General features: G+C 57.4%; 6 protein-coding genes across 6 annotated transcripts; 3 read left to right on the top strand and 3 right to left on the bottom strand.

Moving 5' to 3' along the window:
* Window positions 1-601: 601 nt before the first annotated feature.
* ATEG_00454 (putative mannosylphosphate transferase (Mnn4)) lies at window positions 602-1,591 on the top strand (the record flags this gene model as incomplete). Its single annotated transcript, XM_001210540.1, has 3 exons — window positions 602-970; window positions 1,035-1,462; window positions 1,510-1,591. The coding sequence occupies 3 exons, from the start codon at window positions 602-604 to the stop codon at window positions 1,589-1,591; spliced, it is 879 nt and encodes a 292-aa protein (XP_001210540.1).
* A 630-nt stretch (window positions 1,592-2,221) lies between these two features.
* Window positions 2,222-3,235, top strand: ATEG_00455 (putative zinc metalloproteinase; the record flags this gene model as incomplete). Its single annotated transcript, XM_001210541.1, has 1 exon — window positions 2,222-3,235. One exon carries the CDS (start codon window positions 2,222-2,224, stop codon window positions 3,233-3,235), a length of 1,014 nt encoding a protein of 337 aa, XP_001210541.1.
* Window positions 3,236-3,331: 96 nt separating this feature from the next.
* kat1 (putative 3-ketoacyl-CoA ketothiolase (Kat1)) lies at window positions 3,332-4,779 on the bottom strand (the record flags this gene model as incomplete). The annotated part of the gene is made up of 4 exons (XM_001210542.1): window positions 3,332-3,759; window positions 3,819-4,395; window positions 4,483-4,663; window positions 4,712-4,779. The coding sequence occupies 4 exons, from the start codon at window positions 4,777-4,779 to the stop codon at window positions 3,332-3,334; spliced, it is 1,254 nt and encodes a 417-aa protein (XP_001210542.1).
* A 571-nt stretch (window positions 4,780-5,350) lies between these two features.
* On the bottom strand, window positions 5,351-6,289 carry ATEG_00457 (uncharacterized protein; the record flags this gene model as incomplete). The annotated part of the gene is made up of 1 exon (XM_001210543.1): window positions 5,351-6,289. One exon carries the CDS (start codon window positions 6,287-6,289, stop codon window positions 5,351-5,353), a length of 939 nt encoding a protein of 312 aa, XP_001210543.1.
* A 430-nt stretch (window positions 6,290-6,719) lies between these two features.
* ATEG_00458 (uncharacterized protein) lies at window positions 6,720-8,163 on the top strand (the record flags this gene model as incomplete). The annotated part of the gene is made up of 4 exons (XM_001210544.1): window positions 6,720-6,813; window positions 6,876-6,982; window positions 7,033-7,972; window positions 8,027-8,163. The coding sequence occupies 4 exons, from the start codon at window positions 6,720-6,722 to the stop codon at window positions 8,161-8,163; spliced, it is 1,278 nt and encodes a 425-aa protein (XP_001210544.1).
* Window positions 8,164-8,848: 685 nt separating this feature from the next.
* Window positions 8,849-12,386, bottom strand: ATEG_00459 (putative Rho GTPase activator Rga; the record flags this gene model as incomplete). The annotated part of the gene is made up of 6 exons (XM_001210545.1): window positions 8,849-9,348; window positions 9,403-9,498; window positions 9,556-11,547; window positions 11,608-12,141; window positions 12,201-12,231; window positions 12,309-12,386. The coding sequence occupies 6 exons, from the start codon at window positions 12,384-12,386 to the stop codon at window positions 8,849-8,851; spliced, it is 3,231 nt and encodes a 1,076-aa protein (XP_001210545.1).
* Window positions 12,387-12,737: the final 351 nt, after the last annotated feature.

Consider the following 12,737-nt stretch of genomic DNA (forward strand, 5'->3'; position numbering starts at 1 on the left):
AGATCCTTCGGTCCATATTCCGCCCCGCTTTGGTCGAACCCTGTGGTGGTCATCCATTCCGCTCTTTCGCTCGAAAAAAAAAAGTGCCCAAGGCTGTGTCTTGCCCCGACGGATTGGCCGGGTCGGTAAGCTCGGGGGTGGTCCCTCGTCCATCTGCCCTTTCTCTCCCCAATCGTCGTTTATAATCCACAGGGGCTGACGCTCTTTTGCACCCTTTTCTACCCCGATCTTTTCTCCTATCGATATTCTTTTCTTTTTATTCCTTTTTAAACTTTCTTCCGTTACCGCATCTCTCATCCGATCATCCCCTTTTGGAACCGTTGTCTATCTATCGGTCTCCATCGCGTCACTCTTGGATATCAATCCGCATATGTAGTCATAACGCAATTCTGCATTCAACCTTGGCACTTCGTCCAATTTTTTTTCTTGTCTCAAAACTCCAGCGCTCCCTTTTATCCATACCCTCAACCATCGTCCCTCGAACCCCGTTCGGTATCTTCCCAAGGGGTACGAGAATGAGAACCGAGTGATGATCCTTTGCCCACCGCGTCTCTCAGCGTCTCCTTAGAAACAACCCTCGTCTCCTCCAGCAGCACCCGAAATGATCCCGTGGGGCCTGCTGGCCCTCGTCGGTGCGATTTGGTCCCTTGTGGCCCTGGCATATCCCGATCCCTCGAGTTCCGGCAACGCGCCCGATCATGGCAGCCTCATCAACTACAGTGACCCCGATCCGCTGTGGGAGAAGTATGGCCTGAACAAGTCGGAGGAATTCAAGTATTTCCATGAGCCGGGGCACGACGACATCTTGGGTCACTACGATACGCGATTCTTCACCACCCCCGTTCCCGACGAGGAGCGATCGCGGACCCTCACCTACATGATTCGAGCATACCTGAACTTCTTCGAGGACCACGGGCTGGAAACGTGGATCGCACATGGAACTCTATTAGGATGGTGGTGGAACGGCAAGGTAAGCCGCTTGATTCGGTCGGATGCCATTCCCGGGCTAGTCACTCACGCGGTCGTTGTTACAGATCATGCCCTGGGATTGGGATATCGACACCCAAGTCCCGGACACCACCCTGCTCTACCTCGCCGATCACTACAACCAGACCATCGTGCAGTACTCTCCCGATGATTCCGACGTGCAGCGCAAATACCTGCTCGACGTCAACCCTTGGGCGCGACAACGCGAACGTGGCAAGGGACTGAACATCATCGATGCGCGGTGGATCGACATGCGAACGGGGCTGTACATTGATATCACAGGGTTGAGCAAACTCGACCCGGAACGCCCGGATATGTGGCAGTGCAAGAACAACCACAAATACGAGTTGACGGATATCTACCCCCTTCGCCGGACGACCTTCGAGGGAGTCGTGGCGCGGGTGCCGTTCCAGTATGATTCCGTGCTGGTCGAGGAATACAGCCAGAAGGCCCTGATCTCGACGCATTTCCACAAGTAAGCTTGTCTTTACCGACCGCAAGGATTCTGCTAACCATTGACAGTCATACGTGGCACCCTGAACTCGAAGAGTGGCTTCCCGGCTCTCCGGACCCCGAAGAAGATGACGGCCGGCAGTACGAGTAAAGCCGACCGATCGCGCATCTCATTTTTCCCGTTCTACTGACCTTCGCGGTCGATGCGGTTTGTATATTCATTTCGGGTTGGAGTTCCTCGTGATTTGGACTGGACACTCATTGGGCGGCGTTATGGGCAGCGTGCTTTGCTTCATCTTATATCTTCTTTTTGTACATATTTGCTTCTGCAAATACACGACATGGTTGAATCATTGTGCTACTGTGGCTTGCTGCGACTGGCAGTGTAACCCGTTTTGATTTAGCGTCGCACAGCGCGAGCTGAGAGCGGATGTAACAACAATAACTCAGCGGGGACAGCATCCCTCTTCTGCATGTGTGGAGGGGTACCGCGTAGGGCCGAGAGCATGACGAAGTCAGGAATTAAGCAGCGCCGATCCCAGGTGTTGATCGTCCGGTGTGCCTGAGGCCGATCGGGGATAGCAGCACGTGATCCGTCCTTATCGTTATCGCTGACAAACCCGATAGAAGGCTATCGAACTACTGTGAGTTACGCCTCTTCTCTTCCTCTTATTCTTTCATTCTCCCCTTCACTTCTCTTATTTTCTTCTTTACATACCTCTTCTGATCCTTCACGACATCATCAGGCCCTGGTTAGAAAACATCATCCAAAAGACGAAGAATGGACCTCTCCCTCACCGTCCACCACCATGGCTCCCCGCATACCTTCACCCTCCCCCCAGACGCAACGCTGCAGGATCTATCGCGCGAAATCGCCTCGACGCTGCACATCCCACCGACAAACCAGAAGCTCCTGATCGCCCCGAAACCAGGCATGCAGAAACCACCGTTCGCGGCGACCCGCCTCGACACGCTCATCCCGCTGTCGCACCCGCGCCTCAAAATCACCCTCCTCGGCACCGCATCCGCGGACATCGACTCGCTGCACGCGCAAGAAGCCGACACCCGGCGGCGCGCTGAAGCACGCTCCTCGGCCCTCGCCGCGGCGGCGGCATCATCCAACAAACCACGCCGCACGGCCCCCACGGGCATCCACACGCTCTCCTCCACCGCCTCCAACAACAACTACACCTTCCACCGGCTCGTGCCGCTGTCCTACCTGCCGCGGCCGGAGCGCTCGCTCGCGTTCCTGACCCGCCTCCGCGACGACCCGGGCATCCGTGCAGCCATGGCCAAGCACCGGTTCGCCGTGCCGCTGCTGACGGAGATGGACCCGGCGCTGCACACGACCATGGAGTCGCGCACGCTCGGCCTCAACCGCAACAAGGGCGAGGCCATCGAGCTGCGCCTGCGCACCGACGCCTACGACGGCTACCGCGACTACCGCACCATCCGCAAGACGCTGTGCCACGAGCTGGCCCACTGCGTGTTCAGCGAGCATGACCGCGATTTCTGGGACTTGACCGCCCAGATCGAGAGGGAGGTCGAGCGCGCGGACTGGAAGCATGGCGGGCAGAGGCTGTCGGATCAGGAGTTTTATAACCCCGGCGACTGGGAGAGGGCCCAAGAGGCCGGTGGGGAGCTCGTCGATGAGCGCGGCTGGACTGGGGGCGAGTTTGTGCTGGGCGGGTTGCGGTCTGGGGATGGCACGGAGAGTCGGAGGGAGGTGTTGGCTCGCGCGGCGGAGGAGAGGTTGCGCCGGGAGAGGGAGCAGGAGCAGGGGAAGCAGGAGTAGGTGGAGATCTTTGGATGGAACGATTATGAGTTATGACACGATATGATAACTACTATTTTGTACGATGACTATGCAAATACACTTCCATATACAACCTTAGTCTTGCTCGTTGACAAACAGACCCGCCATGCCCTGCCCCGTGCCAATGCACATACTCGTCACAAGGATCTTCTTCTTCGTGCGCCGGGCCTCGCTGAGGATGGTGCAGATCTGGCGCGCGCCCGTGGCGCCCAGCGGGTGGCCGAGGGCGATGGCGCCGCCGCGCGGGTTCAGCTTGGCGTGGTCCAGGCCCAGGTTCTGCAGACAGTACACGGCCATAGAGGCAAAGGCCTCGTTGATCTCGAAGATGTCAATGTCCTCCTTGGTCAGCTTGAACTGCGACAGCAGCTTGGGGATGGCGGCGGTGGGACCGATGCCCATGACGCGCGGCGGCACACCGGCGACGGTGGCGCCGCAGAACTTGGCCAGGATGGGCTGGTTGAGTTCGATGGCCTTGGAGCGGCGCATGAGCAGGATCGCGGCAGCTACACACACACATATCAGCCTGGCCCATTCAACAACACAAAACTCTTCATTTACTCACCTCCATCCGTCACTTGACTGGAGTTGCCACCGGTGCTGCGGTTCCCGAACTGCGGGAACGCCGGGCGAATCTTCGCGAGGCTCTCGGGGGTGGTGCCGTAGCGGATGCCGTCGTCGCGGGAGAGGGTGACCTCCTTGAGCTCGCCGGTCTTGGGGTCCTTGACCTTGGTGGTGATGGGGACGATTTCGTCGTCGAACCAGCCGGCCTTCTGGGCGTGCTCGGCGCGGCGGTACGACTCGGCGGCGAAGCGGTCCTGGGCCTCGCGGGAGATGTTGAAGTCGGCGCCGACGTTCTCCGACGTCTGGCCCATGGGCTGCATGCAGTCGGCCGCCTCCTGGTTGCGCAGCACCTCCTCGTTGAACGGGCGCGCCAGCCGGTCGCCGTTGTACGACATCAGCTCCGCGCCCACCGCCACGCCCACGTCGATGGCTCCCAGTGCGATCTGGTTCGCGATGTCCTGCACCGCCTTCAGCCCGGACGAGCAGAACCGGTTCACCGACGACGCGCCGGCGGTGTGCGGGATGCCCGCGGCCAGGGATGCGGCGCGCACGAGGTACGCCGCCTTGCCGTCGCCGACCTGTACGTACTCGTTGTCAGTTATATGCATCCTTTCGAGGGGCGGATTCTTTGGGGGAATGGGCATGCTTGAGGGAGAGGGCTATACATTTCCCATGCAGACGTCCTCGATCAGAGCGGGGTCGATCTTGGACTTGGCCAGGAGCTCCTTCAGCAACGCATAGACCATGTAGTCCAGCTCGGTGTCCTTGAATCCGCCCTTGAAGGCCTTGGTGAGGGGCGTGCGCAGCGCAAGCGTGATGACCACATCGTCGGGGTTCTTCTGGGTGCTGGGATCGGTTAACTACGCTCTTTCAGGCAGGGAGACGGGAGCTTACATCGCGGAGACACCGCTGCTGTTACCTCTCAGGTGACTGAGAATGGAGCTCAAGCGTTCCGAGGCCATGGTGATGTAAAATGCCTAGGCAAGTCAGAACTCTCAGATGCGTAGACACGGACCGCAGGACGTTGGAGTAGCATGCGGGGAAGCTCGGTGTTCGCCGACAGAACGAGGGATATGAAAGAGGTGGGAGTAGCAGAGAGACAGTGGACTTACAGTGTGCTAGCTGATGCCAGAGAGTATGTGCAATAAACTGGAGGAGGAGAAGAGAGTGGTGGTGTCAGGAGTGGTGGTATACTTTATAAAACCGGATTGCGAAGTGGGCAACCGAGGGAGAGCCGAGGCTGTTCTGCTTTCATGCTTATCCGACGCGTACCCAGTACCCCCAACGCCTACCAATCGGCGCCAGGAACGAGGTACCAGTGACTTCCCCCGGGTGCATTACTCATCAGTAACATCGAAAGCCGAAATTCAAATTTCCTTCACATTCCGTGGTTTCTAGCAAAGATATCCTACATATCAGTATAGCAAAACCCGAACCAAACTCCATTCCCAGCGTCCCGTGTCTGTATTGTCCCTGATATCCCTTCCCATTAAGCAAATTACGGCCAAATTTTGATTAGCGGTCTAGAGCACGCTATAGTCCATGGGGCTGCACATCGTCGTTACTGATGACACTGCCAATCTCCGACCAACTAGCCGGGGTGGCAGCGCCAGTCGAGCGTCCCACGTCGCTCAAAGTCCCGTCTGAGAATCCATCTGCGGCGGATTCGTAGATGTGGCTGAAGCTGCTGGAGGTAGACGGTGTTGACGGACGCTCGTGGTTCCCAAAACCAGCCGAGTCCAGCTCGGAAAGATCAGAGAATGGGGATCTCAGATCGCGACTTGTCTCATTCTGCGGGGTGCCCGGGTGCTCGAAGATAGCCTCAGGATAGCCGCCCGTGTGGTCAGACGAGACACTCTGCTCCAGAGTCGTCGTTGAAAAACCATCCTCTGGCGCCTCGGAGGTGGGCGTATACTCCACCAACGTGCTGGCGGGACTCTGCGCACGAGGAATCGCGACACGCAACCGGTCCGTGTCAGGTGCAGTGTCGTTGGCTTCTTCAGCGTCTATCGGACGGGCCCGTTGGACAACTTGTGAGGCAGACAGCTCGACCGCAGTGGAGTTGGCGAGGGACCCAACGCCCATTCCCGTTCCCAGTTGTGGACTTTCTGTCCTCAGACTACCGTTCTCGTCCACCAAGGCGTCGAAGGTGCCCGGAGGGGATGCGTGCTGTCGCTTGCGATGCTCTTCAAGCAGACTGCGACGCCGCTGAAGTTCCTCGCGCGCAAGACGCCGTCGCTCCTCGGCCTCCGGTCCCATCTCTTCCGTCATGGAGATGTCCTGACGAAGGGGAGATGAGGCTCGAGGATGGATCTCATCACCCAGCTGGTGCAAGGCCACGGCGATTTTCCGGCGGGAGTTGTCCACCCATTGTCGAAACTGGGGCGACTCGTAGACCGCAATCCCGGCGGCCACAAGGGCCGAGACGGTGATGATAATACCTAATAGTGTTAGTAGATAAGTTGTTCCCATAGCTTCTCTCGTTGTAAGGAGTATAGAACGACAGGCGTGGGGCAACTGATAAGCACACCGCCCGGAGGAGGCGGAAGAGCTACTCGTCGCCGTTGAGATGGAGTTCTATCGAAGACACGGGATATGAAGTAGAGAAGGTCTAGGTTCTCACCTTTTGCAACGGGTGTGGGCATGATGCAGCGCCCTCGAGGGTAAGAGGGGGATGAAGAGAAAGAAAAGCAGCAGGCAGCAGATGAGTCGTGACTAGATAAGCATGACATCTCCCCACCCCACCCACGTGATTCGCTCGGAGCCCTTATCCGCCAGCCCTAGCTATCGGCCCCTTTGGGCAGTCCGTTGTTTTCCCCTCTCCGTCGTCCATCAACATCACCATCAACATCTCTCTCTCTCTCTCTCTCTTTTCCCATTCTCCTATCCCCCCTGATCCAACATGTCGCGTCCGACATCCGCCATGCCTCAGCGTCCCCTGACGCTGACCGAGGAGCTGGAGAAACTCGAACAGTCCATCACCCTGACTCTGCAAGGTAAACAGCATGCTGCCCAAAACACGAACCCGTCCAGTCCGTCTCCTAACCTCACCGCATAGAGATCGACCACAACTTCAGCCAGGCCCATCGCATCGTCACCTCCAGCATCCTTCCTCTCGTCGAACAATACGCCGAGCACTCCCGTGACGTCTGGGATGGCGCCAAAGTACGTTCCTCCAACAACCTTACCAATCCCGCCCTAACCATTCTATGTAGTTCTGGAAACAATTCTTCGAAGCCAGCGCCAATGTCTCCCTATCCGGATACGAAGAACGCCCCAACGAAGAAGGCGAAGGCGACACCTCCCAGGAGCACACCGTGACGGAGGACGATCCCTCCCACATCACCCACAGCCAGCTCTCCGAATCCGCGTCCTACGAGACTCCCTCGTCCGCCCGGCTGGACATCAACCACCGCGCCGACGACCTCGAACTGACCTCCCTCAGTCTATCGTCACATAGCACGCCCCGCGCTCCTCCCCACATGAACCCCAATACCGCCGACGATACCATCTCGTCCATCGCCCATCCATCCCCCTACGACCACGGCCAACGGGCCGAATCCCCGGCCTACGATGACGACGACCTCCCCACTACCCCCGGAAGACACTCCCGCCCCCGCGGATACTCGCACGAGAACACCTCAAGAACTCCCATGTCCTCGTCCCCGTTCATCCCGCCCGTCTCCCGCGACGCGCCGCCCAGCACCGCCGGAACCCGTCATCGCGCCGGGTCCGGCTCCGACCCGGTTCTGCACCGCGTGCTCGACAAGACGTACCGCGTGCAAGCCACCCCGCTGGGCAAGGGCCACGCTGCCGGACGGTCCAAGTTTACCGTGACCCCGAAACAGTCGTCGTCCAAGTACGCGGCCGATGACTCCCCGCTGTCCAGCCCCGAGATGGAGGCGCCGCGGCTGCACGCCGAGATCTTCTCGTCTCCGCTGAAAACGCCCGGCACGAACCGCAAGCGTCGCACCAGTAGCCATCTCCGCGCAACCCCCAAGCCTGGCACGAGTGTCTTGACTCCGGCCAAGGGGTCTAGTCGACCGGTCTGGGACAGTGATGATGACTTTGAGGACGAGGACGAGACGTTCGGGCCTAGCCCGCCAAAGACTATGCAGTTCCATATCCCGCAGAGCCGCCTGATGAAGACGCCAGGTTTGTTCTCCCCTCCTTCGCAGATGAAGGTCAATACTGACAAGTCATGCCCAGCCAAGGAAGCCTCCAAACGGATCGTCGAGCATTTGCTGTACACGGCAGGGGCTAACGATACCACCGACGATATTCAGGATGAACAGAGTCCCAGCATGGTGCGACGGATGGAGCGATTGGAGGACGACACTTTTTGAGTATAGCTTCTTGTACATAGTTGACATCGATTGTATATTGCGCCGTCCGACATCATCCTGTAGCAACAGATGGATGAATCTTAACATACACTATCCCACTCTGAATTCTTTACGCGAGAACCTCGCCTTATCGGAAACACGATGACGAACAGACTACTTAATCTCAAGGCTAAACCAGGCTACCAACAAGCAACGCTCCCGACTTGAACCAAAGTAGCAAAACAAACAACACTCACAGTCGGGTATTTCAGACAACCGCGCAGAGAAACATCCAATGAATACCGACAGACAACATCAGTAGGTACTAACTTCGAACCTGCGGGATCAATATCAAAAAGAAAGACAAGGAGGAGATTACATACGCGTAAGGGGTAATCCAAAGAAAAGGGGAAGAGGAGCAGTTCCAGGGTATCGAGCATGAGGCACGGTGATCATGAGAAGACGGGCTTGAGAGGGGAAACATGAACGGCGGAGACGAAAGGAGAGGTATAAAGGCAAAGTCAATCATCCACACGTATGTACAGATTGTCGAATGGATCAGACTTGAAAGTGCTAGGGAGACGAACGGGAGACAAGCAATTGTCCAAAATCTCCAAGGAGCAAGAAACAAAAAGACACGCTAAAGCCTCTATCCCTGATGCCAGACCAGGAGGCCAAAACCAAACTGGAAGCAACAGACTCAAACCTAGCTCTGCATACCCATAAACACCTCCTGACAGTTGTCTACCAGGAACTTGAGAACCTCGTTCTTTTTCTGTACATCCGTCATCTCGCGAGCCAGACTCTGGGGGCGCATGATCGTCGGGGCGAAGACCACGGCAATGTTCTGGCTCGTCATCAGGTTCTCCTTCTCGCGTTCAACCACGCGCTTCAAGTGAAACACAAGGAACTCCAACACATCCTGGTGGACGCGAGGTAATTCGCGAAGACTCCGCTGCAATGTCTCAATCCGTTCCGACTGAGAGGTAATCTCACCCGTCTCAATGATCTTCTCATAAACTTCATATGTAATCAGAGGCGTGGGGAGCTTCCGGAAGTACTGTTTCAATGCCGAGGTCACGGCATGAATATCGAGATCCGGATCCGAGATATCGTAATCCTGAGGAGACCGTTCAAAACCATCACGAATGGTCTGAATCGCTGAGCTAGCGCCGGATTTACGGTAGATACCTTCCATGTCCATGCCTAGAGAGCGAGTTAGTCGGTGTTTCACAGATGATCTTCCAACCGGCAACGTACCTCGGAGCTCAACTTCCTGGATACAGCGGGTGATAATGGCCGGGATGATGCTCTTTTCGTGTTCCATGCGCGCCTCCAAATCGGTGCCGAATAGACCTGGAGAAGCAAGATCAGCATGCAGGCGAGCGTCTCCAAACGAATCGATAAACTTACCAGACGGACTATTTTCGGCCAAGGCGGGAACACTGTCAGTCGTAGGCATCCTTCCACCCGTCTGCTTATTGCGTTGATTTCCAAAGAAACCAAATCCTTGACGGCTAGGATCCTGCGTCTGAGAACGCGGCAGACCGCCACCCTCGTTCGCAGTCTCGCTGGACCCGAAAGCGCCTTTGAGACCCTTGGTGACTCCCTTTGCCACGTTCTGTCCACCCTTCTTCCAGTTGAACTTACGAGGCTGTCCCTTTCGGATACTGACCACTTGGGGACCAGGGACGATGGTGGCCGGCTCGGCCTCTTCGGACATATTGGCGGTAGACACGGATGTTGTCAGGTCATTGTTAGCAGCTTTCAGGGCGTCGATCGAAGACAGCGATTTCTCCTTGCCGTGTGAGTAGATGCCCAGGCCATTCGGGCCACGAGTGCCCTCGGTGTTGTTGGCCTTGTAGAGCTCCTGGATCTGATGTACCAGCTGGTTGTTCAACTCAGCGAGTTGGGCATTCTTCGAGGACAGCTGTTCGAACTCCTGGAAGCTCTTGTCCTTCATGCGGTTCAGGTTTGCCAATTCCTCCGCGGCATCGTTGCGCTTCTGCACGAGTTCCTCGATCTGTGGGGTAAAGGAGTCCTTCAACTTCTGGATAGACTCCACGAAATCCCGCAAAACTTGGTTGGTCAGCTTTCCAAGATCCAACGTGCCACCGCCGCCACGCTTCTCGGCCTCAAGATGGTCTGTCAGCACGGAGAGTTCGCGCATGACAATTTCCTTCTTGGCATCCAAGACCACCATGGTCGATCGCTTCTCACTGAGCTCCGTGTTCACCTGCTTGACATCCACAGCAGCGTTCATCGCGGCCTCCATCTCCGCGATCTTCTGGTCTCGATCCGCCACGCGCTGGCGCTCTCTGCGTAATTCATTCCGCAGCCAAGTGACTTCTTCCGGGCCAACGTTCTCGGGGGCCGTTCCAGAAGGGCTAGCAATATCTTGATACGCTGCTCCGTTGACCGGTGACTTGGGCCACTTCGCGTCCCTTGACAGACGAGAGCCTTTGTCACTGAAACTCCGACCATGGCGCACCGAATTGGACATGCGACGCAAGAAGGATTCACTGGTCTGACCCGACTGGCCATCATCCGATCCCATGATGCGTGCCATGTCCTCGTCCATCGAGAAGTCGCCCCCAGCGCTATACCGCAGCAGAGACGGAGATGCAGTCGGGTCAGTCTGCTGGAAGGTGTTGATCGAATTCGGACGCGGCGGTTTCGACTGCTCGTAGTTATCGCTCCGTGGGGTGCGAGGCGACTCTCCCACCTTGGGGGTGCTCTTGCTCCGGTCACGCCATTGTTCGTTTGCCGGTCGAGGAGATACGCCGGGTTCCTTTCGGGGCATCTGGTACAGCTTGCTTTCCAGCGAGTCGCCGCGCTTGGGATGGTGTGGCATGCTGGAGGAGGACAGGAATGACCGCGCCGAGTCCACAGACCCACTGTTTTCGTGCAGTCGGCGGAGCTCATGGGACGGGCGAGTGGGAATCGTGGTGGAGCTCTCCACCGTCGTCGATCGGTCCAAGGTTGAAGTGTCGCGCTGGAGGGTGGTCGACGACCTTGTGCTTTCGGGGCTTGGGGTCGAGAAGGTGCTTGTCTCCTTTTGGGTCGCGGGAAGGTCCGATCTAGAGCTGCGGGCCGACACACCGTTCGCCGTATCGTCCTGGCGCCAGCGGGTGGCATCGATATCGCGGCCCTTCTCTTGGTACGCAATGTGTGGGGATGTGTCGGACGGAACGGACTCGGAGGGGGACTTGTGCAAGGACGACGGAGACTTGGAGTGGGCCAATGCATCGTGGCCAGAGCCCTGTGTTCGCGATCGCTGTTCTTCGGACGGATCGAATGCGACGGGGATGAGGAATTCACCACCCGCGTCGGCTTCAGACTCCCGGGGGACCACCAGGGAATGACGGTTGCTGCGGTACGTGCTTGACGGCAGGATTAGGTTTTCTAGTCAGACAAGATAGTTAGATCACTGTCTCGTAGCCAATATTTCGGGACAGAGCGCACCTTGGTCATCAGGAACACGACCGGATCCACCGAGTGCTCTCCCCGCGTCCAGCGCAGGCGCTGCTCCCCGAGACGCAACCTCTGTGGTCACGTCCGCATAGGCGTCGGCCGCTGGGTCGTCCGTGGCACGGGCGAGCTGCTCGGCTTCTTCCGGGGGCAGGGATGGAAGCGACTTGTCGAGCTTCATGTTCGGCTGGGTTTGTTTTTTGGCAGCGACCCCGCGGTTTCGCTTGCGACGCCGCTGCATTAGGGACTCGTGGCAGTCCATGCAGAAGATTCCCTGGGAGGTGCGCGCATACCGCAGGTTCTCAATCTTTCTCTTACAGTTCCGGCATCGAAAGCACTGGGCACAGAAGGCTTGTTCTCCGGTTAAGATGGCGAGATCCTCGATCTTGTTGCCGCAGGAGCTGCAGCTGTAGGTACAGTTGCTGCAGATTAATGAACCGTCGCCGAGGAGGAGGAGGTGTGCATCCGAATCGAGAAGGGTACCGCAGGTACTGCAGCAAAAACATTCGATGTGCCATCGGTTACCCGCTGCAGGGGGAGAAAACACGGTCAGTGCCACACCATCACATCCAGGGAAAGGAGCATACCAAGTTCAAAGGCTTTCCCCTCTTCCAGAATCTATGCGACAAAACGATCATGTTAGCGTCATTTGTGTGACTTAAAGGTCCGAGCGACTCGGGGTGGGTTGGGCGTACCTCTCCGCAGCCCTTGCACGGAAATGGCACATCGTCCTGATCCATGGGGGAGTCAGGGTGTGTCGCCGGCGATTCCATATTGGATGACTGATAGGGGCGCGCTCGACGGACGAGGTCGGTGGATGGACAATCGTCCAGGAGAGGAGGGAGGGAGCGACAACACTGATGATCACTTGTGGGCGAGCCGTCGGCGACAGGAAGGGGATGAATTGAGCGCTAACAAAGCATCCAAAAGAGCGTCCACGATGAGGAGGGGATTATCAGAGGATGAGGGCCAGAGAAGTTGAGAGGAGCCGAGTTGGTGGAGACAGCGACAGCGATTGCGCGTAAAAAGGGGGGTTGAGGAGAGCACCACGGAAAACGATGGAGGAGACCAAAAGGGTGAAGCTGCGGTTGACTGGGAGGAATTAGCACGAGAGAATGATCGAC

Source organism: Aspergillus terreus, genomic scaffold (assembly GCF_000149615.1).
Source record: "Aspergillus terreus NIH2624 scaffold_1 genomic scaffold, whole genome shotgun sequence".
NCBI lineage: Eukaryota > Fungi > Ascomycota > Eurotiomycetes > Eurotiales > Aspergillaceae > Aspergillus > Aspergillus terreus.